This window comes from Epargyreus clarus, unplaced genomic scaffold (assembly GCF_041222505.1).
Source record: "Epargyreus clarus isolate Ecla_fem2 unplaced genomic scaffold, WU_Ecla_fem_2.2 ptg000027l, whole genome shotgun sequence".
NCBI lineage: Eukaryota > Metazoa > Arthropoda > Insecta > Lepidoptera > Hesperiidae > Epargyreus > Epargyreus clarus.
In genome coordinates, this window is record NW_027332234.1 from 4038339 (window position 1) to 4060085 (window position 21747).

A 21747-nucleotide genomic window follows, 5' to 3' on the forward strand; every position below is an offset into this window, starting at 1 on the left:
GTATGGTATGTTCTTTGCAAATATTTTTATTACCAAAGAAGCAAGTTTTAGGTTTTTGTAAGAGGACCTTAGATTTTTTTATGGTTTATGGTGATTTACTTTGTGAAGTCAATATTAAATGCCCTTCATAAATCCTCTGTAAAAACCGCGTAAATATCAATTTAAGATACAGTAACCTTTTGTTAAAACACAAAATATAAAGACCGCACAATTAAGTTATCTTTCGATCATAAACATCCTTTTAATTTTTGGTGGTGTTTACAAATATCTGATATAATATTCCAAAATTCCATATTAATAAACAGTTTACATCTTTGGTACATAAATACATTAATCCTGTAACTAATTTGTAAGTCGCAACAGCTGTGTTGTTCAATGCGTGTTGGCATCCTAGCATCCGTTCCGAGCCAAATATCAATATCCGACCACTAGGTTTTACATGACAAGTGGTGATTTAATAATAATCATTTAAAAGTAATGTACCGTGTACTGTTTCAATTATCAGATGTCCAACTTAATATCCGATCTTGAAATTCTGGAATTCCATCAGGGTCAACAAATTTATTCCTATACTTTTTCTTGTTTTTAGAACTTTCTTTCTTACTTTCTGCAACTTGCACCGAAGTTATAACTCTATAAGCAACTAAATTGGCATCATGTTTTTCATACCTTTCCAGATGATCTTTTATTGCATGTGCTTTTGTCGATTTTTTTGTCCTTATCCAATTTTAATGATAACAGTTACGGTATTATTGATTCATTAATCCATATAGCGATTAATGAATAAATAATAAATAAACGTTTTACTGATTCCACATTTCATACCATACATACCTACATTATTTATGAACCACGCCTACAGTTTACATCAACCAGTTTTTTGTTTTTTTTTTTTTTTATAATATAAGAGTAGCAGACGAGCATGCAGTCCACCTGATGGTAAGTGGCTACTGCCGCCCATGGACATCTGTAATCAACCCCAGATAATATTAGATATTCCTACCTGAGGTCGGACACAGATGCGCCGCTACCCCTGAGGACTAAGCTGGAACGCCTCGGAAAAGTCTATTTCCCTTACCACACCCTTCAAACCGGAACACAGCAGCGCTTAACACTGCTGTTATTAGGTAGAAATAGGTGTGGCGGTGGTGCCGCCGGAGTCGAACCACAAAGGGTTCTACCACCTTTAAAATACATAAATTTATCAATTTTCTTACTTACATCTTATGATTCTTCCGAAGCACTGATGAAATGCCAGCATTCTTCAGTACTCAATTCTACTGTGTTGGTATGACCACGTGGTACGATGATCATTATGCCTCTGAGTTTGATCCTCGGTTAGGCAGACATTTAAATTGAGTATTTAGATTTGTCTGCCAGGTCTAAGTTTAAATAGACTTTGTTTATGGCTATATCATCCACGACAAGAGTAGTATTAGTAGCGTAGTTTCTAGTGTAGAAAGCAATAACCATTTTATGATTACTTAAACGTTTTTTTTTATTTCCCCTCTTTGAATTACAAATGTGTTTGTCTGTGATTCCTGCTTGTTGTCTCTATATCACATTGGTAAGCTATGGACGATAAAATTAGATGTAGAGACGCGTATAGCTCGTGTTTACGTGTCAAGGATGTTTATAAATAAGAAGCTAGCGTCAATAAATAACTTGGTAGAACATTATCTGCTAATGTTTCTAGTTCCTGTTCAATATCCCACCCAATTCATTATCACAGGTTAAGCGGATGCTGAACCTGAGTTATTAAGTAACTGTTTGTTTTTAATCTCAGTTGTTTTCGTTGGAATGTTTTACTTTATATTTTTTTGTAGTTCAATTGCAGATTGATGATAGTTTAGTAGTAGACACAGGTTGCTATCATTAAGCAGATGTTAAACGTTGGTTGAGGTCTTCTGAGCTGTTGATAAAAAACATCCCACATAGGTTCCGTTCCTTCATCGGATACTGGAGAAATATATTGGGGAATGCTCCAGTGACAAAATTTGTTGGTGGGGTGGGACACGAGTCCATGCGTGGGATTTGAAGACCTATTAAAACCATCTGGTACACCATAGTAGTAGTAATAGTAGGTACACGGGAAAAGATCTTAAACGCTTTTAATTTTCATACACGGTGTGTAATTCATACGAACTAGGCTAAAACATAAATCTATCAACGTTATACCCACGTCACATCGAAGGCAAAACTTCCGTTACTACATCTATCATTGTAATCTAACGCCGTTCCAATCAAATCAACCTATTTAGATAAACGCTAATATCGAGATTGTGGGGCCGTCGACCTAGCTGCCGAACTCAGGGACAAGTACAGGGCAACAGGGACTTGCGTACTGATGAAGGTGAGATGGAATCGGAACCCCCTATGGTTTTACTCCGGAAGCACCACCGCCACTCTTATTTCAGTGTTAAGTGCTGCTGTGTTCTGGTTTAAAGAATGTAGTAGGAAAGACATACTATGCTGAGTCGTTTCAGCGTATACCTCAGAGGTAGCGGCGCATCTGTAGGCCGACCTCAAGTAGGAATCTCATCCTATCGGTGGCAGTCCACCTGATGGTTAAGTGGCTACCATCAGGTAGACTGCTCGCCTGCTACTACTATTAAAAAAATTACATGGCAAATGGTACTTGTGTACTCATGTAGGTGAGATGGGATCGTAAGAGATCGCGGAGTGGTCGCAAGCCGTGCCAAGTCAGGCTTAGTGTCACTTGTTCCTGTCTTTAAGCTTCCTTTTCTTTTTATACATCTTTAAAAGAAAGGCGTTCATAGCTTTTTAGGGTTCCGTACTCGAAGGGTAAACACGGAACCCTGTTACTAAGCTTCCGCTGTTGTCTGTCTGTCACATGGCTCTATCGCCTTAACCGTAATAGATAGACACTTGATTTTTTACAATGTACAGTGTTCAGATAGGCAGTTCAAACTTTCGTAATGCGTTTACTTCAATGGCTATAATAAGAAATACTAAAAATTAAAAAATAAATAAAATGCTGGTGGTTAGGAACACTCCATATGCGACTTCAACTTTCATCTGGCCAATTGTTGCTTTTAATATCGCAAATATTTATATCAGTAGCGTGACATTACAGAGCCATGTGTTAAAGGTTTCTTAAAATTGCTTTCCGTTTCATAATGTGTTTAAGGTTTCTTAAAATTGCTTTCCGTTGATAAACATTGAAGCATTGATGTTGAGGTCGTTGACCGGATCGCTGCCGACCTCCAGGACAAAAGGGACTTGCATGCTAATGAGATTGAACAACCGAAGACTTATGCTAACGCAGGCTTCGTCTATGACATTTCAAAAGGCATAGTTCTTTTGTTTTTCAATGAAAATGTTTTTGCGACTTTTGAACTATAAAAACAATAGATGCAATTGAAAGAGGAATGTAACAATTAGGGGATTAATTGTAGACTCTTAAAATTTGTAATTTGTTGCTCACAAGGTCAAAATAATAACGTAATATTAGTCAGTTCTATGAAATGGACAATTTAATTTTAACCATTAGTATTGCAGTACCTATATATAATTAAACAGTTTAATTAATTAATAACGCAGTCAAACTAAATTGTGAATACCTTTTTTGTTTTCTTATATTAAAAAAAAAACGTTTTAATTAAACTTTACATCATAAATCCTAGAATTACAAATAGGTTCCCTATTTGTAAGTCTAGTTGAAAATTCCCAGAGTATTGTGCAATCTTCTGATGCAATACAAATTGTAAGTATTGCGAAATAGTGAGCTAAAACTAATTTTGATAAGTCAATTCTATACAAGATGAGTTGTCTGCAATTAGAATATTATTCCGAAACACCATAATAGTAACCACAAAGGAATACAAGTATAATTTGCGAGTATACAAATGAATCTACTTATAATTTGCGAATAGTTAGCAGAATGCTAATAAGTTTGCAACTTTGTGGGTTTTAGCAGCTTCAGTGTCTGTTATTTTGTAGTGTTAATACGTACGAAGTATGAAAATTGTTATTTATTTCATTTAATTAGGAAAACGTTCGATCGTTTATATCTAACGGCCGTTAGTAATGAAAATTATTTATCAATTTCTATCTACCAACGTCAGAATTTTGACTATCAATGTCTAAAAAAATGTCTAATGTCGAAGTTTAGAATCAATACATTAGTTACGTTCACTGTTATCACCTTTGAGATTTTTTGCACCACTTCTGTAGTACATTGCAATATTTTTTTATTATGAAACTGCAAGTATCGTGTCTCTATTGTTTGCGGGACATATACTTTTGTTGTGTTAATACTAGTTTGAGAATAGTTATTAAAAGACAGAAAAAAAAGATAATAAAGTAGGGTTGTTGGTGCAAATAAATAAGCAGCAATCATATTTTCGTTTTTTATTTAAGAAAGTTATTATTAAGTTATTAAAGTTAAGGAAAAAAAAGATTTTGTATAAATGAACAGTTTATGAATAAATTTTGATCAGTGCATTCTAGAGAATGAATCGCGTTTTATTTCCTCTAGCAATTGCAGAAAATTATTGACGAATCATATCTATTGTGGCAGAATGGTGATTGTCCACTTACAGCCAAGCAAACAAGCTGCTGACCACCGACCAACGAGCCTTGTTAGTGCAATTGCATAATGACAGCGACCTTGGTCAATGTCGCAGCCATCAATGCTGAGCTCCAACTCTATAAATAGAAATGCCTAATAGATTTTCTTTTGATTGGCGATGAGATGATGCTGCCCGGACGTGACTTTCACGATAGATGCGGGTAGGGTTGCCACCCGTTTAATACAGTATTTGGCATACAAGTACTTTATACTTTTAGCGGTCAATAAAGTGCATCCCTACAGTATAAATGTCACTTGTACTACTTACTACACTTATAATAAATCATCGTAAGTTATTTCGATAAACGTACTTTATTATTTTTGAGCTCAATGGATCATTAGGTCCTGCTGGGCATGGGTCTCCTCTAGAAGTGTTTAGAGGGATTTAGTCCACCGCTAGCTAATCTTTTTGTACTAGCGAAGTGCAAATTGGTAGTCCTAAAATATATTTGACAATAAATACCGCTCAACACTCTAAATAACGCTCAGGAGTTTAGGTTTCAATAAAATACACGAAAATATTAAAACGTTAACGAAATGAAACAATTTAAGAGCGCTTCCAAATTAAATTTAATACCAATATACTTGTGCCGCCGGCAATCCGCAACTTTTCCCGTAAAATCCAAATTTATTCTTGAGGACCTCCTTTTCGGCGACCAATTCCGTTTTTTTTTATCATAGTTAGTAAATTAGTTTTTGCGTCCAATAAAGATGGCAACCCTAGGCATACGGCTACTGAGGTTATTGTAATATCGATCGTAGCTGTGGCGTACCTAGCTGTTGCAAAATAGATTAGGGCATGCGGTTTCTTACATTTTGTATCGATTTTAGCTTAGAGACCTAGTAAATAAATAAATAAAACTTCATGTCATGGTCTCCGTGTCCGTATGATCTTAATACAGACCCTCAATAATCCAGTGCCGAAATGGACACAAACTGCGCTTTTGTGTACTTCGAGGTATTCCCGCAGCGCTATGACATGTGGCTCTTCAATAAAGGTGCAGGTCTCTTCTTTACAGCCGGCGATGCATTGGCGATTTCTCTGGTTTTGCAAATGTTCCTAGGCAGAGGTGACTACTATCCATCAGGTAGCTACTTCATTGTTGACGTTTACTGTGAAAAAAATAAAGGACAATATAGTTTTTTTTTTAATTTCTACTTTTAAATTAGCGTACGAATTTCAATCATACATCGAATATTGATTTAACTTCCATTAGAACAATCGACCAAATTTGACTCGCGAAGCAAATCGGATAAAAATTCAATAACAAGACAGCCGTGACCTGAAGATACCAGAACGGTCTGCGAAGTACCTAACTCCTTGATAACTTACAGCAGACGTATCGTGTTTAGGCTCGTTTATTTCGTCTCGTTGAGTAGATAGCCTTTCAGATATTGACCTTGGGCAGGGTCGGATGATATCAACGTTAAACGTCAGTAGGGGAATTTTTATATTATTAAGTGATATGATTTTTTATAATATTGAAGTGGGCTCGTTTAGTTTACGCATGCAGTCCACCTGACGGTAAGTGTACAGTGCAGCTCATTGACATCTGTAATCTATACTAGTTGTGAGAAAAGTCCCACCAGACGTCGGCCACGGCTACGCTGCTACTTTTGAAGACTAAATTGGAATGCCTCGAATAAGTGTGTCTCCCTTACCACAAGTGCTTGCTGCTACTTGCGTATGTGAAGGGTGCAAGACAAACATCCATATCATGCCAAAATTCAAAATTTTGCTAAGTAAATAATCTTTCCGTAATAAACATTAAGAGAATTAGTAGGAAAAGTAATCTTTCAGCTTTCAGAAAATTCATTGATGCAGAGACATTTTAGATGATACCATTTATCTTACGGACATAAAAATGTTGGTTTGGAAAGTATGTAAATAAGATATGAAGTATATATTTGTGATAAAGCGTGGGGTAAATGACGCAAATGTAATTGTTTATATTATATGATGCAACGGTTTTATCGTAACAATAACAAACAAAAATCGAAAGAATGAGTGTTCACGCACGGCGAACGTGCTGCGTTATTATAAATATAGAAAAAGATTAAACGATTTGTTTATAATATTATTGATAATACTATATTTAATATTATAAACTTTGGGTATTTGTTATGATAAAATTATTCTTGGTTATAAAGCCAACTAATATGAAGCTATATAAAATCCTACTCAGTTAGGTAATATTGATGAGAGCGAATCCAAACTTAAATTTATAAACTTGACTTATGTGACTTGACTTGTGTGTTTACTTCACTTTCAGGCCCACTTCTCGCCTAGCTACAACGCCTTAACCAATTTTCATGAAATGTTGTACACACGTTGTCAAGGGTACAGAAAAGAACATAAGGGACGTTTTATTCCGAACCGTTTCCGTAAAATAGGTGAAATCCTTCAACCGCGAGCCACACTGCGGGTAAAAGCTAGTAGTAAATAATTGTATAACGGCAAATTAACATTTGCTAAGATTAAAAGACCATATATTGTCGATAGAAAACGCTTCAAAGAGGAATATTTCGAATACATATTTGTAGTGGTAGTAGACGACTTTAAATATTTTGCTCACGATTGCAAGTCTTATGATTAAATCAAATTAGCTACTCCTCAATAACGAGTTTGAACTGCAAACGTCCATTGGACAATCACGCTCTTATATTTGCGTGTTTGTTAGCGTGGACAAATTGAATCCTTAACGGATCTCTCCAACTTTATCTCGTGTAACAAACATGTATGTAATGTAGTGTACATTACAGAAGTACCGCAACAAATACTTGATAGAAAATACTTGAATATTTATTTTGAGTTGATACAAATTTGTGTGACATCATCTCGTAAGAAACTACAGGTATTTTTTCACACGTCATTGTAAGGAAGTAGCAGAAGTAGGTATTAATTGTTATTCTTCTAACTATTTTACACACGTGTAATTTTAAGTAACTCTACAAGGCAAGAAGTTCCCAATTCGTCGCGCATATTTTTTTCGCGACTTTAAATTAGTTTCTAATTCATACATGTCGTTATTTATATGGCGGAGGCTCCAAGATGATGGATCAATTATTTTTATACACCCTCATGAAATAGATATCAAATTAAAAAAATGTTTTTTTTTTTAAACCTTACTAATAATTTAAGACGGTGGACGCTCTAAGATTGCGGAATTTTTTTATCAATCCCCTCAATTATATTGGTCTCAAATAAATTGCTTTGCTGGGAAGAATATGAAAACGTTTGTTTTTTATATAATTTCTTAAACTAAATTTTTTTCTTTCTTCTTTATCCGCATTAATTCCGCCATCAATTAAGTAAAATTTTATATTATCGTTATCTTTAAAGATATCAGTTGCGTCTATATTTGGAAGGTTCTATTAAACGGATGATTCATTTCGCGAGAGGGAAGTTGATTGTCATCTCCGTACTATCTCTGTAGGTATCTTGGCGTGTAGTTTTCCATTGTTATGATTAAGTCAGTTTACATTATTATGACAGTTGTTAGTATATCGCATCTGTCACAGACTGTTTACGTTAAAATTTACCTGCGATGCCTTATTTTTTTCTTGGAATACTATTTTTGGTAAATGTAAACAAAATATTACTGTAAATATAAGACTTAATAATGTCTTATTTATGCGATTGTTTGTTTTAAAATGTAAACCTTCTTATTTTAAGTATTACTTGTTATGATGGACACACGAGTAGCTTTGCACACACTCTATAAATTTGAAGTGTCTATCTATTACGGTTCAAGAGAGCGCTGCGACCTGTGACGGACAGCGGCGGCTTAGTAATACCCTTTGTACGGAACCTTAAACCCGTTCACACCCTTTGGGTACGGAACCTTAAACATTACTGGTTGGCAGTATTCAGATATTAAAAACAAACAGTTATAATTTTCAAATTAGTTTTTTTATTAGAAAGAGAAGTTTTTTTATTAGAACCAGCATGGTTCGACCTGGGGGATCCCACCGCCCCACCTATTTCTAGCGTGAAGCATTTCGACGTTACTGTTGAAGATTGTGGATTATTTGTGGTATATGAGGGGATCATCTTAATCCTCAAGATTAGCAACACGTCTGTGAACGTAAAGCTTTGTATAGAACTTAATACAATTCAGAGCACAGTTTCAACTTATCCCTGTGCAAATTAAACATAGTGACTCACCATTATTTCGTAACAAAGTAAACTTGCAACAACTGGATATTCCGATGCAACTTGTGCCCGCCGCCTACGTTTTTATATATATAAAATGTATACAAACAACCGATGTACCTATTTTTGTAACACGATCCGCCGCTGGGCAAGGCGGTTCATACGAGCGACCGATGTCAGAACAATGCACTCAGTGTTTATTTCTAAACAGCTTTAATATTAGCATCTACTAGAACTAGATGCAATTGTTTTGTATTGCGATAGTCTAGTCAGTAGTGTTTGGTGCCGCCATCTTGTCTGATGGGATAACAACACGCTTCGAGAACTAGGAGTTGTTATAATAACAAACAATCCTATTGTCAAATACTTAAGTGAAAAAGAAAGCAATGTAGCCTATGTTACTCTCACAATCAAGTCTCACCGTCAAGTCATTTGGGCTGTAGGACGTGCCATAGATTGTGACATACATACGATCGAAAATCATTTTAGTATGGTTATGTAACCATACTATATCCAAAAATGCATTTTTTTTAATTTAGCAGATTTGTGATTATTTATGAGGGCGTAGTACTTGAAGCGAGTTACTCTGGCTGATTACTATATGGAAAAACAAAATATTGATTTGTATTCTGTAGAAAATTTATAAATAAATTGTCTAGTTTAAATACATACATACTCTATACACGTGAACCAAAACTAAACCATAACCTACACATAGTATTGCTCGTACATATAGTATAGTTACTTATAGTACCACATTGGTCATGTTTATATCGTCAAGGAAATTATGCAAAACACACTAAAACAATGCATTCGTAAACATGGAAGCCTTGGAAATACGCATTTACTATAACAAATAAGAGACGGTGGATTAACATTTATTTTAGTATAACCAATTCGGCGTAAATAAATAACAATACTATAATTTCGTTGAAATTTTAAATGGTATTACAAACACATACTACCTTGATAATAACAAGATAATAGGCATATAAGTAGATTACGTAAGCTTAAATCGTAGAGTTTAAAATACCAATACTTTAAGAAACTTGTTTATAATGAGGTGCTTTTAATTGTATTTCAACTTAATAAGTACTATGATTTCATACAAAATATAGGAGTGAATAAATTAATATATAAATATAAATGCATATATAAGCGTGGCGTAGTGGTCGCCGTAGAGGTTAGCACGTAAGGTGTTCCGAGTTCGATTCCCGGTCAGACATACATCGAAATTTAATTTCTGATTTCTGTTTGTTTGTCTACTCATGTTACTGTGGACCCACGCTCATGTGACGTTGAGTGAAGGAAGAATTAGCATTATAATTAACTTATTAATTAAATTACGTTTTCGTAGTTACTGCGATAGATAGTTCAATACTCCGATAGGCGCATGGCAGGGGTCAAGCCAAGTTTTGGGCAAGCTATACAGAGTTAAATAATCGCATCGATCCATTTATATTATTAAATGAATTTACATATAATTTTTCATTTTCTTACATTTTTTTCAGTTAAGTACCGAAAAATATTCATGAGTTAGACAGGCCTTGACTTTGTTAGTTCACTGAACCTAAAAAAAATGCGCGATCATAATGTTTCTATAAAAAGAATCGCTATACTAACACAGTGTAGGTTTTATTTTTGTTTACGCAAAATAAACGCGCACATTCTAAATTATAAAACGTAATCTTTTTATCCTATCAGTTGATAAAAACTCGCTTAAAAGTTAAGGCCGAGTTTATCGTGCCTATAAACTGTCCAGCGCAACATTATTGCTGTCTCACGAATGCGACAAGCATGACTGGAGACATCTGGACATTCAGTGTAATTATGTGTACATGTGTACATAGATAACGGAAAAAAATTGATAACACTTTTACAAAGTCATGCTAAAGTAAAGGTGGTAGGACTCTCCGTGGTTCGGCATGAGGCATCAACACATTTGCTTCTGTTATCTACAAACAGTGTTAAGTGTTAGTATGAGGTAAATACAATTACATGAGGTGTAGAAATTCAGTACATACTCTAGAATCGGAACTTATTTATGTTCGACCTCAGGTTGGACTGCAGTCCTATTAGGATTGATTACAGATCTCCATGGATACTATAGACCATCATACATCACTAAGTAATGACTGTTACCGTTTGTTACTCAAATTTTATAAAAAATCATAAATTATTTTGTTATAAATCTCAGTGTAAATATGTATCTTAAAAATAGCGCACGGCAGTGTAGAGCCAAGTTGTGTTAGTAGTAAAGTAAAATCCGTATAATTTGGTTAATCTAAATGCGTAATTCGCTTAATTGGTGCACTAAACTCAGTTAAATCATTATGCAGTGTGTTAGTTACGTCGCATTGCATGTAAGCGTATCAAAATGCACTAGAGCTATTCTCGTAACAAAAAGGCGACATAAACACGTACATTGATAGGGTTAAACTGGTTCTTTGAGACTATCGGCTTATTCCCTACTTAAACATACATATCGATACCTTTTTATTTTTATTTATTTTAAATAAAAAAAATCATTTTGACAAAAAGTGGAGTTGGCTGATTTGCGAATTAAAATATCGATATGAATATGCCTTCGATTCCCTGGTTTGGTTAAAAATACATAAAAATTAAAGAAGAGGAAGGAGCACATATCTTTTTCTCGGACGAAGGAAAAGTAAAGAAAGGAGTAAGGAACTAGAAATAAATGAAATTTATTTACAAAAGAATATAAAACATTGTCTTACTTCAATTGTAGCTGTAAACATGTTATAAATAACCTGTTATCAGATTTAAACGAGACTTCAACTTTGTCCTTATATGGGTAAGAGAAGCGCAGGTTATCCTCATAATAGGCACAAGTTCTGTTATTTGTTGTTGTTGATGACGGTGTACCGGCTACTTCTCTTGCATAGAAAATAAAATAGTTTTTAATGATATGGTTATCTATGATGCCGTAACGACGTCATAATTACGTCGATTGATGGATTGTTGTAACCGAGGAGATTTTTGTTGTCAAAGAAATTTTTATTTTGCCGTGTCCAATATTTAATCTATAGGATATACACTAATTTTTAACGCCCATTGTTAACGCCAAATAGCAAACTCCTTACTAAATATAAACGCCTCGCTGCCCCTAAAGACTAAATTGTAACGCTTTATGTTAATACGAGTATTTATATCTACTCTTCAAAGCGTTCAAACCTAAAAATCAGCTTCACATCGAGGCTTCAAAGCAGTAATAGATATTATAAGTGATTTATCTTATAAGAAAGTGTGCACCAAAACAATTTTGAAAGAAATTGGACTGTCTGTCGCAGTAACACTGCTGATGCTTACATAACGACCGACGCCTACTATCTAACTCGATTATTTATTTAGGTACCCACCTATCTCTCAAAACGTAATTTACAGTTAGTGGGACCGTTTGTCATGATTCAGAGTAATGTATTAGATAGATATCTAAATTTTCTTCCTAATTTAGTCCCTAGTTTCTTCCTAAATTTTAATAAAGAAATCCGTAAGAATTTGAAAAAAGAAAAATATGTTTTTACTCTAAATCATGATATGTCCTTTGGCGATGTTTCGAACTGCTGTTCTACTGACCGATTGACCTGTATTTTGGACGAAGTCTGAAGAAGTATACCTGTCCTTTTCATATGTTTTTCTTTGTTGATTATTATTATTTAACGTTGATAGAGTACAAAAAATATTTTGAGCTCCTACTCAGTGCCGAATAAGTATCCTAGCAAGTAAGGTAGCCTTGAATGGACCATTAAATGCGTCGTGAAACTTTATGACTGCTCGTACATTGACTTTTGACATTGGGCAGTAACCCAGTACAGGTCTACTCTGCATGCACCAAATATGTTACCATTTAAAGTTTTGGTCAAATCCTACTACGCATTACTTCTATAAGATCGCTTTGTCAAATTTACTTTGAACGTATCGAAAACTTCATGGACGATGAATGTACAGATTAAACCTCTCGGTACAGATATGTCAGTCGTAGCTGATGACAGTCACAGAGATGTGTAAACCACAAACAAACTCGGATGCTACTAAAATCAGCTAAATCACTAGAGTGGTCATACAGTTTGGCGCAAATTCTACTGCTAACTAATGTGAAGATAAATTTTTCATTTTTAGTTTCTTTATTAATTTTGATATTGACTAGGTAGCGGGTTTCATAATAGTTCAATTCCTTCACATTGATATCTTTATTTTATCAGACTTCGTCCAAAATTCAAACAAACAAAAGTGGCACAACAGTCCGAAAGAACGTCATCAAAAAACCCTAACGATATTAATCGGCCGTGTAATACAGGAGGCCAAATGGGGCTACAGACGCACGATGGGCGCGATGTTCGCATACAGCAAGCAAGCAGATCGCATGCTGATGTCGTACAATTACCAGGTGCAGCAGTGCGCGCGCGCCGGTCACGCCCGTACAGCAGCGAGGATGAGCCTTATACAGTGCATCAGGTGAGACGTTTTATTGTTTTATACCTACTTTATGTTCTGCTTCTGTATGTGATTTGTAGTCTATGTAATTATGGTATTGTATGTTTTATGCCTTTTTTATGTTCTGTTGTGGAGGATGTAGTCTATGTAATACTATGTATGCATCTTGTACATATACCAAGTTGTGAGTAAATTTATGATAATTGTGTTTTGTCTGTATTCTGTATGTCATAAATTAATTCTTTGTGTGAGCTAAGTATTTTAGTGAAAGATTAGTGCTTATTATTTTATTAATAGTCATAAATCATAATATATTAATAGTCAAATTAATCAATGCAAACTGTCTTTCTTACAAGGTAAGTCATCAATAAGGTGCAATAGATGTTTACTATACTTTAGAAACAATGAAAATTATATATTGCATATGTACCCAACAGTGGTTTCGATTTCCATAAAACTTTGCACCACCCAACCTGCTATCGACAGACTTAACTTTGACCACACATAACAGAAGTACCTACTTAAAATCAATCAAATAGTTTTAAGTACGCTCCACTTTCGTCTCTATACCAGACTAAACTGAAACGTCTCGAGTCCCTAAGCCAAGTTTGCCCTTTAATACCAGATCTCAGCTTCCAGAAAGTTCTTTCAATTTCCTCGTATATATTTACAGTTACTATAACACAAAAACACATCGTTAAATATAATTTCGTGGCAATAATTCCCAGTAACGTCCAAACAAATTAATTCACAAGTAGCTAATCTAACAATTTATCGCTCCGTGCGTAATGGACAACGATTTCCTAAATGTAAACTTATAAATAACCTGAATGTAGAAATCCATACGTTTCTAACACATCATGCATCCATCAACACGTGTGAACAACAAGGTTATAATTAGAGTTGGTTCGCTGCAACTACACGTACAGTTTATTTACACGACTGACAGACGAACTTTTACTCTTTTTTTTTGTAATATTGATATAACAAAAGACTATTAAGGTCACCTCATGATAAGGTTGGGTTGCCACCCATTGATAACTGTAGTCAACTCTAGTTGAGATTGGAATTTTACAGAAGTTCGACCATATAATCTTTGTTTTCCCTAAGTCCCTAAGACTAAGTTGCAACGCCTCGGAGAAGCATGTCGCCCTTTAAACCAGACTAGGGTAGCGCTTAAAACTGTTATAATTAGACAGAAATAGGTGATAGGAATCAGGAATTGTTCTACCACCTTCTAACATCTTTATACAATTACATATGCCTACATGTATGTATGTAAATAAACTGTTGTAGTTTATCAGCTCATAGCTTACGTCTGGCGTGCATGTGCGTTAAAAGACGCTTCAAACTTTATACATAAAAAATCTTGTTAACTGGATATTAGAGATAGACAATAAGTATATAAAATGTTGAACTTATTCTACAGACAAATAAACATTGCTACAGGCAAAGAGGCTAATAAAAATGTGTGAAGTGGTTGTTAGTCGTCGTCAAGTCATTACTGTCTCACGGCTGAGCACAAGTCTCAGGAATTAGAAGAAAAAAATTAAAATTGCACAAATCATAGAATAACTTTTATAGTTGCACCCATTGTTAGGTTATCTTAGGTAAGATTGAACTCGGTAACTTTACAACTGTTCTTTCGTTGCGCCGACTAAATGATCGTATAACAATAAGTATTGATAAACAAAACCATTAAGTACCTATAGAGTATAGATAAAATAGTTAATATACGTAATTACTTATACCACGTTTTAAACTGTAGGTATTTGCATTGAATATGAGCTGAAACGAATGAATACGGAATCTGGGTCAAAAGTATTTGTGATAATGCGAAACGGTTTTCATTTGTGAAACACTGAAACGCCACTGTTTCCTAGTGTACGGAGATGGAACCTTGACACAGTGGCGGATTTACCAGTAGGCAGTTTATAATAACAGCAGTGTTAGGCGCTGCTGTGTTCCGCTTTGAAGGGTGTGGTAAGGGAGACATACTTATCCGAGGCGTTGCAACTTAGTCCTCGGTAACGGATATGTGGCCAAACTGAGGCAGGAATCTAATCTTATCTGGGGTTGGTAATAGATGTGAAGGGGTGATAGTAGCTTACCATCAGTTGGAATGCATTGCTCGTTTGCCATTTCAGTTCAATAAAATAAATAAAAAAAACTCTGCACTAGGGCGGCAAATTAAAGTACCTTTTTGCTAAGTATAGAAGGCGGCAACGACTAGTTAATTGTATTGGCCCGCGACTGTATCTTGTCTGGATGAACTGTCCTGAACTCGAGTATTCATTTAGATAGGGCGGCAGGAGCGGCAAAATCTTTATAACCTACTGGCGGCAAATATGTAAATCCGCCACTGCCTTGACGTAGTACTAGTTAATAGTGATAGGTATAGAACATTAGTAAGTATGTTACACCTTATCGGTAGTGTAATGTAAACAGTAAGTTATCCGTGTTGTACTTACATCTTTACAAGTAAACATTGATCGCGTGACTTGCTTTATTTTATACTAGCTGTGCCCTTAGGTTTCTCCCGCATTTAAATTAAATGTAGCCCATAGGCTACGTTCTTTGTATCTTAGTAACATCAGTTATCTTTTAGTGAAAATCTGTAAAATCAAACAATAAAAATACTATATTTTTAAAGGTAGCAACCCTAATTGTCAATGCGATCGTGCACACCTAACGAATTACTATAATAATTGCATCACACACAATAACACAACAATCAAAAATACTGTTCTCAAAATCATTTAAATCTTTGGACAAGAGTATGTCATGATGTTTGCAAATAAATGCCGAGATTCACACAAAAAACTTACGGTCTTATTCATAAAAAGTTATAGCACACTTATAACGTTGCTATAGTACGATTGTCAAAAAGTGTTATTCATAAACGCATTTTAGGCACTAAACCGTTCTATAAACCTTCTATAACTTATAGAGGCCAGAACCCTACTATAACAGTGCTATAAGGCAAAGATGGCCGACTCTCAACAGCTGATTCGTGATTACTAACTACGTCAGTAAGATAATATATCTATGTTACTAACCTAATTTGACAATACGTATGTCAATGTCCATTTTGTATACAAACTTGAAATAATTTATTTTAATATCCGATAAATAACATTATTATATCACTACTTTAAAATTACAATGCAAATTTTACAAAGCTTAGATTATTAAAAATCTAGAAAACCGTCCACTTCGAAGAACATTGCACGAAAGAGTGATCTGTTTTCATTAGACAACAGAGGAACAGAGGAAGCGTTATCGCTTTAATAAATCGACAGTAAAATTTATAATTGATCCCGTACGTAATAATCGTAAATTAGATCGCAGAGGTCCTGGTACACCTTCTGAAATACAGGGTTTACTGCCATAAGATATTGCGAATGTTTACAAAACGAAACTTAATTGAATTTAACTTTATATAATTATATCAATATTACATAAAACATTAATATCCAACCAATTTTCACTCCTTTATCTTTTAACAACTTTTGCTTTACATCCCATTTTAACAAATAAAATATTTTTAAATTCGCGGTATTTACAAATACAATGACACTGACATGTGATTTGGTTTTATCGACAACCCATTGACAAGAATGTCAAGACAGAATATTTTTTAGTACGAAATAACGTCATTTAATGATGTTTATCTATGGATATTCGTCAATTTGTTCGCCGAACTTCACTATAATGGCAACATTTTCATTTATAGTTGACTTTAGCGACACATTAGTTATAGAAGGTTTATGGAACGTTTATGAATAAGCAATTTTATAGAACGTTTTATAAGCTTATTGAACACTTTAACTAATGAGTGCTTAAAACCTTCTATAAGCATTTTTTATGAATAAGACCGTTAGTATTTATAGTATAAATTGAAAGGCCACAAAAAATCAGAGCCATGTACCGAACACCTATTGAATATAGACGAGTCTACTGGCAACTGTCACATGTTTTTGTCGGAGACTCGATCGTACGACGCTTGGCATCGCGACATGCGATGTTTTTGCGGCGCCTAGGATGGTTACTTTGTCTGTTAGATTGTGAAATGTGACTAGATACTAAATACCTTCAATAGTTGATCTGGGGAAGGGGTGAGCGGGGACTATTTCTACCTTTCTTTGATATAAAATCGTGGGAAAATCTAAAATCAGGACCGTCCGTGGCCTTTAAGGGGCGACAAAATACAAATAGGTAGATATAGGGGGATCTCTTCCCGAGTTATTTCAGAGACTGCATTCTTAAATTCCTTTTTCTAGGAATATCTTTTATTCACAATACAATCGAACTCTAGATTAAGACTTGTTCATTAACAATACCCAAGTGGAATAATCTAAATATGCTTAACCAATGTCGAATACATAAAGTGTAGGTACTTGACAAAAGTATAGGTATTTACAATTTACTTACTATGTTTAACAAATTTATTCACATGCTCTGAAAAACTTAATTAACCTTTGCTTATAATGTTTTGGCAATTAACCTTGCATAGTGAAGACGTCCTTTCATGCTACCGGATCTGACAGTAGGAAATAGTGCGGTTGTGTTAAGGGCGCATAATCAATACTTTTGGCGCCCGGCCATAATTTATTTTAGCGACCGTATCTATGTATATCTATCGTCTGTTATTAATAATCAACTTATCCAATGTTTTGCCTACCAGAGATAGAAATTGGATAATTTCGGCATATTACAATAGAAATGTTTAAATGTTGATCTTTTGTAATCAAATTTGTGGATAGATTGATATTAAATAACGGGCGTATAGAAATAAATAAAATTGATGTTTCCGTTTGTAGTGCCAAAACAACAGTAATTTACTGATTGTATATGAAAGTGTATACGATGGGTACTTATATAAAAAAAATAACAGTTGCTTAAATTTTTGTTTGTCTATGTGTCGGGTTGTTCTGGCTAATCTACGAAACGGCTGGTCCGATTTAACGGGACTTTCACTGGCACTTAGCTCATTTTATAAAGAGTTACTTAGGGCACATTTATTTCAGAAAAATAATGAGAGCTACGCGCAAAAAAAAATGAAAACCCACGAAATCTCCAGAGTATTTACACTTTTGAGCGCGGGTGAAACCGCAGGGCACATCCCATTAATATAATACGAGTATATTTAGTGTGTAATATACGACCGTGTACGGTATGACATTGATATCTTCAATTAGAAGTTCACGGAGAGCCATTGCGCGGGTTTTTCTAGAGATTTTTGCCAAAAACATAATTTATCTAGCTTTAGTATTATGCAAAATTTGTTTAGCTGTCGTTATTTACAAATTACAGACAGATTGACGGACGGTTTAAAGATTTTATTTCGACTTAATTAAGATAAACTTTGATAATAAAAAAGGGCGCCTATTTTGATATCACGAAATTATACTTAACTTTATTTATTGGCATATACTCGTATAACGTATAATATAACTACTTATACTACGGAAGAATCACGTTCTTCCGTAGTATAAGTAGGTACATACAAGTATGTATATTTGATGGAAAAATTCTGAGCAATTCGTATAGATACAAGTTATTTGTTGTATAAATACTTTGCCGGCGAATAGAAGAGGTTAGAGCCGGTTACAGCTGACATACTTATCAGTGGTACGCTAATAGGTTACAATGTAAAAATGTATATTATACAGAAGTCGTATCGCACACATAAAATCACTATACAGAGATCTATATGTATAAATTCTTCTTTTTACATTTAAACATTTAAAATATCGGATCCAGAATACTCGACCCTTTCATCCCCTCTAAACCCACCTTATATCGTCCAAAATTTAAATTCGTATTATTGTCTAGCAGTAAGCCTTATTGTTGTGCACATATATGTTTCTTTTTCCAAAAATATAAATGCCGAGAGCCCCTCATCACCATGTGATACTGGGAAGAGGGTCAAGCCAAATGAATTGACCCTCTTCCCCACCCTAAATGCCTCACGTAATTAAAAGATGCAATCTTACTTTACATGAAATGTTTCTTTATAAACTCAACCATTTACGAAAATAGATTTGGCAGTATACACTTTCAGTCTGTCTGTCGATAGACAAACATAACATAAAAATTGCAGTTTGTTATTGTACAAACAAGCAAAATATGGGACAGCAGTTGTATCACGCACACAGAACATGCACGATTTTTATTTACATGCGACCGCTATAAATATTTTTATTTGAACGCAACAGGTATGAAAATCGGGAATATATTGCAAGATCATGTTTGCGAATCGCCCTGAGTAAACACATGCACATATCATTCGTATTACGTAGTTTCAGACACCGAATAAAGCTTTCACGAGGTTACGACTCCATTCAAAATGGTTATTTATATACATGAGAATTGTTGACAATAATTTATCTGCATGGAAGCAGATACGGTCCCCATTTACGTCACGAGAACCGTTGTTTACATTTCGCTATCAATTAAATTCCGATTAGTTAAATCGCTCACATTAATAGTGCAAAGGTGATATTATAATGTGTTGGTCATCTTTGTAAAGTCTCAACTATAATTCTTTCGTTTTGAAGGTATTGCTTATTATTTGTTGATTGGGTGATGGCGGGGATTTTTATTTTTTGTATTATTCACGCATAGTTACGAAGAAAGTTATATTGATTAAATTAGGTATGCAAAATCTTACATTTAGATTTGTGATTAATTGATTTTATAATTGCCTTTTTTCCATCATTATTTTACTGTTTCATTTCATTATATTTGCTGAAAAATATTTGAATTCCCTACATATTACCTGATGAAATGCCCACATAAACGTCATGGAATATATTGTGATAATTCTTTCTACTAGATCCAAACAAACCCTTGTCCTGCTTATAATAATAAAATCGGAGTAAAGAAATTCAAATAGTAAAAGACAACATTGAACTTTACAGGCATATAGTCCAGAATGAGGGCCCACGGGCGCTCTTCAAGGGTCTCGGCCCGAACATAGTAGGCGTGGCGCCGTCCCGTGCCATCTACTTCTGCACGTACTCGCAAGCGAAGGCGATACTCAACCAGCACATACCGCCGGACACGCCGATCGTACATCTGTCTGCGGCCAGCGCGGCGGGTGAGTGCAAGCTTTGTGGTGTTAAATAGTTCTTTGTGTAACGGGTGAGTGCAAGTTTCCCAAGGACGCTCCTCATGGGTCTCGGGCCGAACATAGTCGGTGTAGCGCCATCCCTGGCCATCTACTTCTGCACGTACTCGCAAGCGAAGGCGAAACTCAACCAGCACATACCGCCGGATACGCGGTATGTACTAGTTGCCGGCGGGTGAATGCAAGCGTTTTTTGGTGAAGATTTGGTTCTTAGTGTAACAGGTGAGTGCAAGTTTCTGGGTAATAGTTTAGAGTTTTCTATGATATACGCTAGATGTAACAGTAGTGTGTGACTGCAGGTTACTAATAGTTTAGTTCTTAGATCAGCGGGCAAGCAAGTTGCTCAGCGATAGTTTTACTGTTAGAGAAACAAATAAATGCAACTTACAGTGCCCTAGTATCGTTATTAGAATAGCGGGTGAGTCCAAGTTTCTGTGCAATAGTCTAAGTGTTTTAACGAACAGTTGAGTGCTTCCTTTTCAATAATTCAGCTGTTAGTAAAAGTTTCTATGGAAAAGTTTCAACTATTAGAGCACTAGGAAATAACAACTTTCTGTGGGTTTAATTTAGCAATTAGAGCTGTAGGCGAGTGCAACTTTTAGGAACAATATCCGTATGTGAAGCGTCTGAGTGTAACTTTTTTCAGTAATATTGACATTATAAATGCAACACGATCTAGCCAAAAATATTGCGATTATTGTAGACAAAAATGGAATATTAGCAGACATGAAGTAAAATCTACATCCCATACTTATATCAATTGGACTTAGTTAAAGAAACTAAGGCCGTTATCATATTAATGTCTCGTTATTCAATATTGGCTCCCCGCGGCTCGCGGCCAACGCGTGTTACTGATAAGATCACGTGAGATACAGTGTTAGGCGGGTCTCGTAATGTATCCTAAATGTTTTGTAAATGATAACGCGGATGGTTTTGGAAAGATCGACGTTTTAGAAACATATGATTTTGTTTGTTAGTAATAAGTTTAGTGAGATTTTCTAAAGACAAGTTTTTTTGAACATTATTTATACTTCAAATATAATCTGATTTAATTTACATATAGGTATAAAATATTAGATCTAGCATGGTAAACTATCAGAAATAATTATCTTTAAATTTTTCTATCACTGCTTGGAAGTTGCATCAAAATTTGTTCAGCCATTTTTTAAATTTAGCTTTTATAGATAGTCAAAACAATCGGATAAAAATCTTACGAAGGATATAATTATATTGGTTTCATAGAAATCGCCAAAGATAGATAATACTTCTTGTAGACTACGCAATTTTTGTGCAAAATAAATAATGTGTTAACAGTAGCTCTGTTCAAAGTCCACGCTCAAGATTTAATCTTATCGTTGCGATGAGTTCGCGGATTTGAAGTTTTCTTATAATAGATTTCATTATGGT

At 34.8% G+C, this 21747-nt stretch overlaps 1 protein-coding gene across 2 annotated transcripts in view; it reads left to right on the top strand.

The window, feature by feature from the left end:
- The window catches only part of Rim2 (replication in mitochondria 2), a 45079-nt gene that overhangs the window by 14399 nt on the left and 8933 nt on the right, over nt 1-21747 (top strand). The window contains exons 3-4 of one of the 2 annotated variants that reach the window (XM_073089050.1): nt 13159-13226; nt 20132-20310. In XM_073089050.1, the coding sequence (XP_072945151.1) occupies nt 13159-13226; nt 20132-20310 (247 nt within the window). Of the gene's footprint in view, nt 1-13068; nt 13227-20131; nt 20311-21747 lie in introns of both variants that reach the window. The other variant, XM_073089049.1, reaches the window with a different exon arrangement.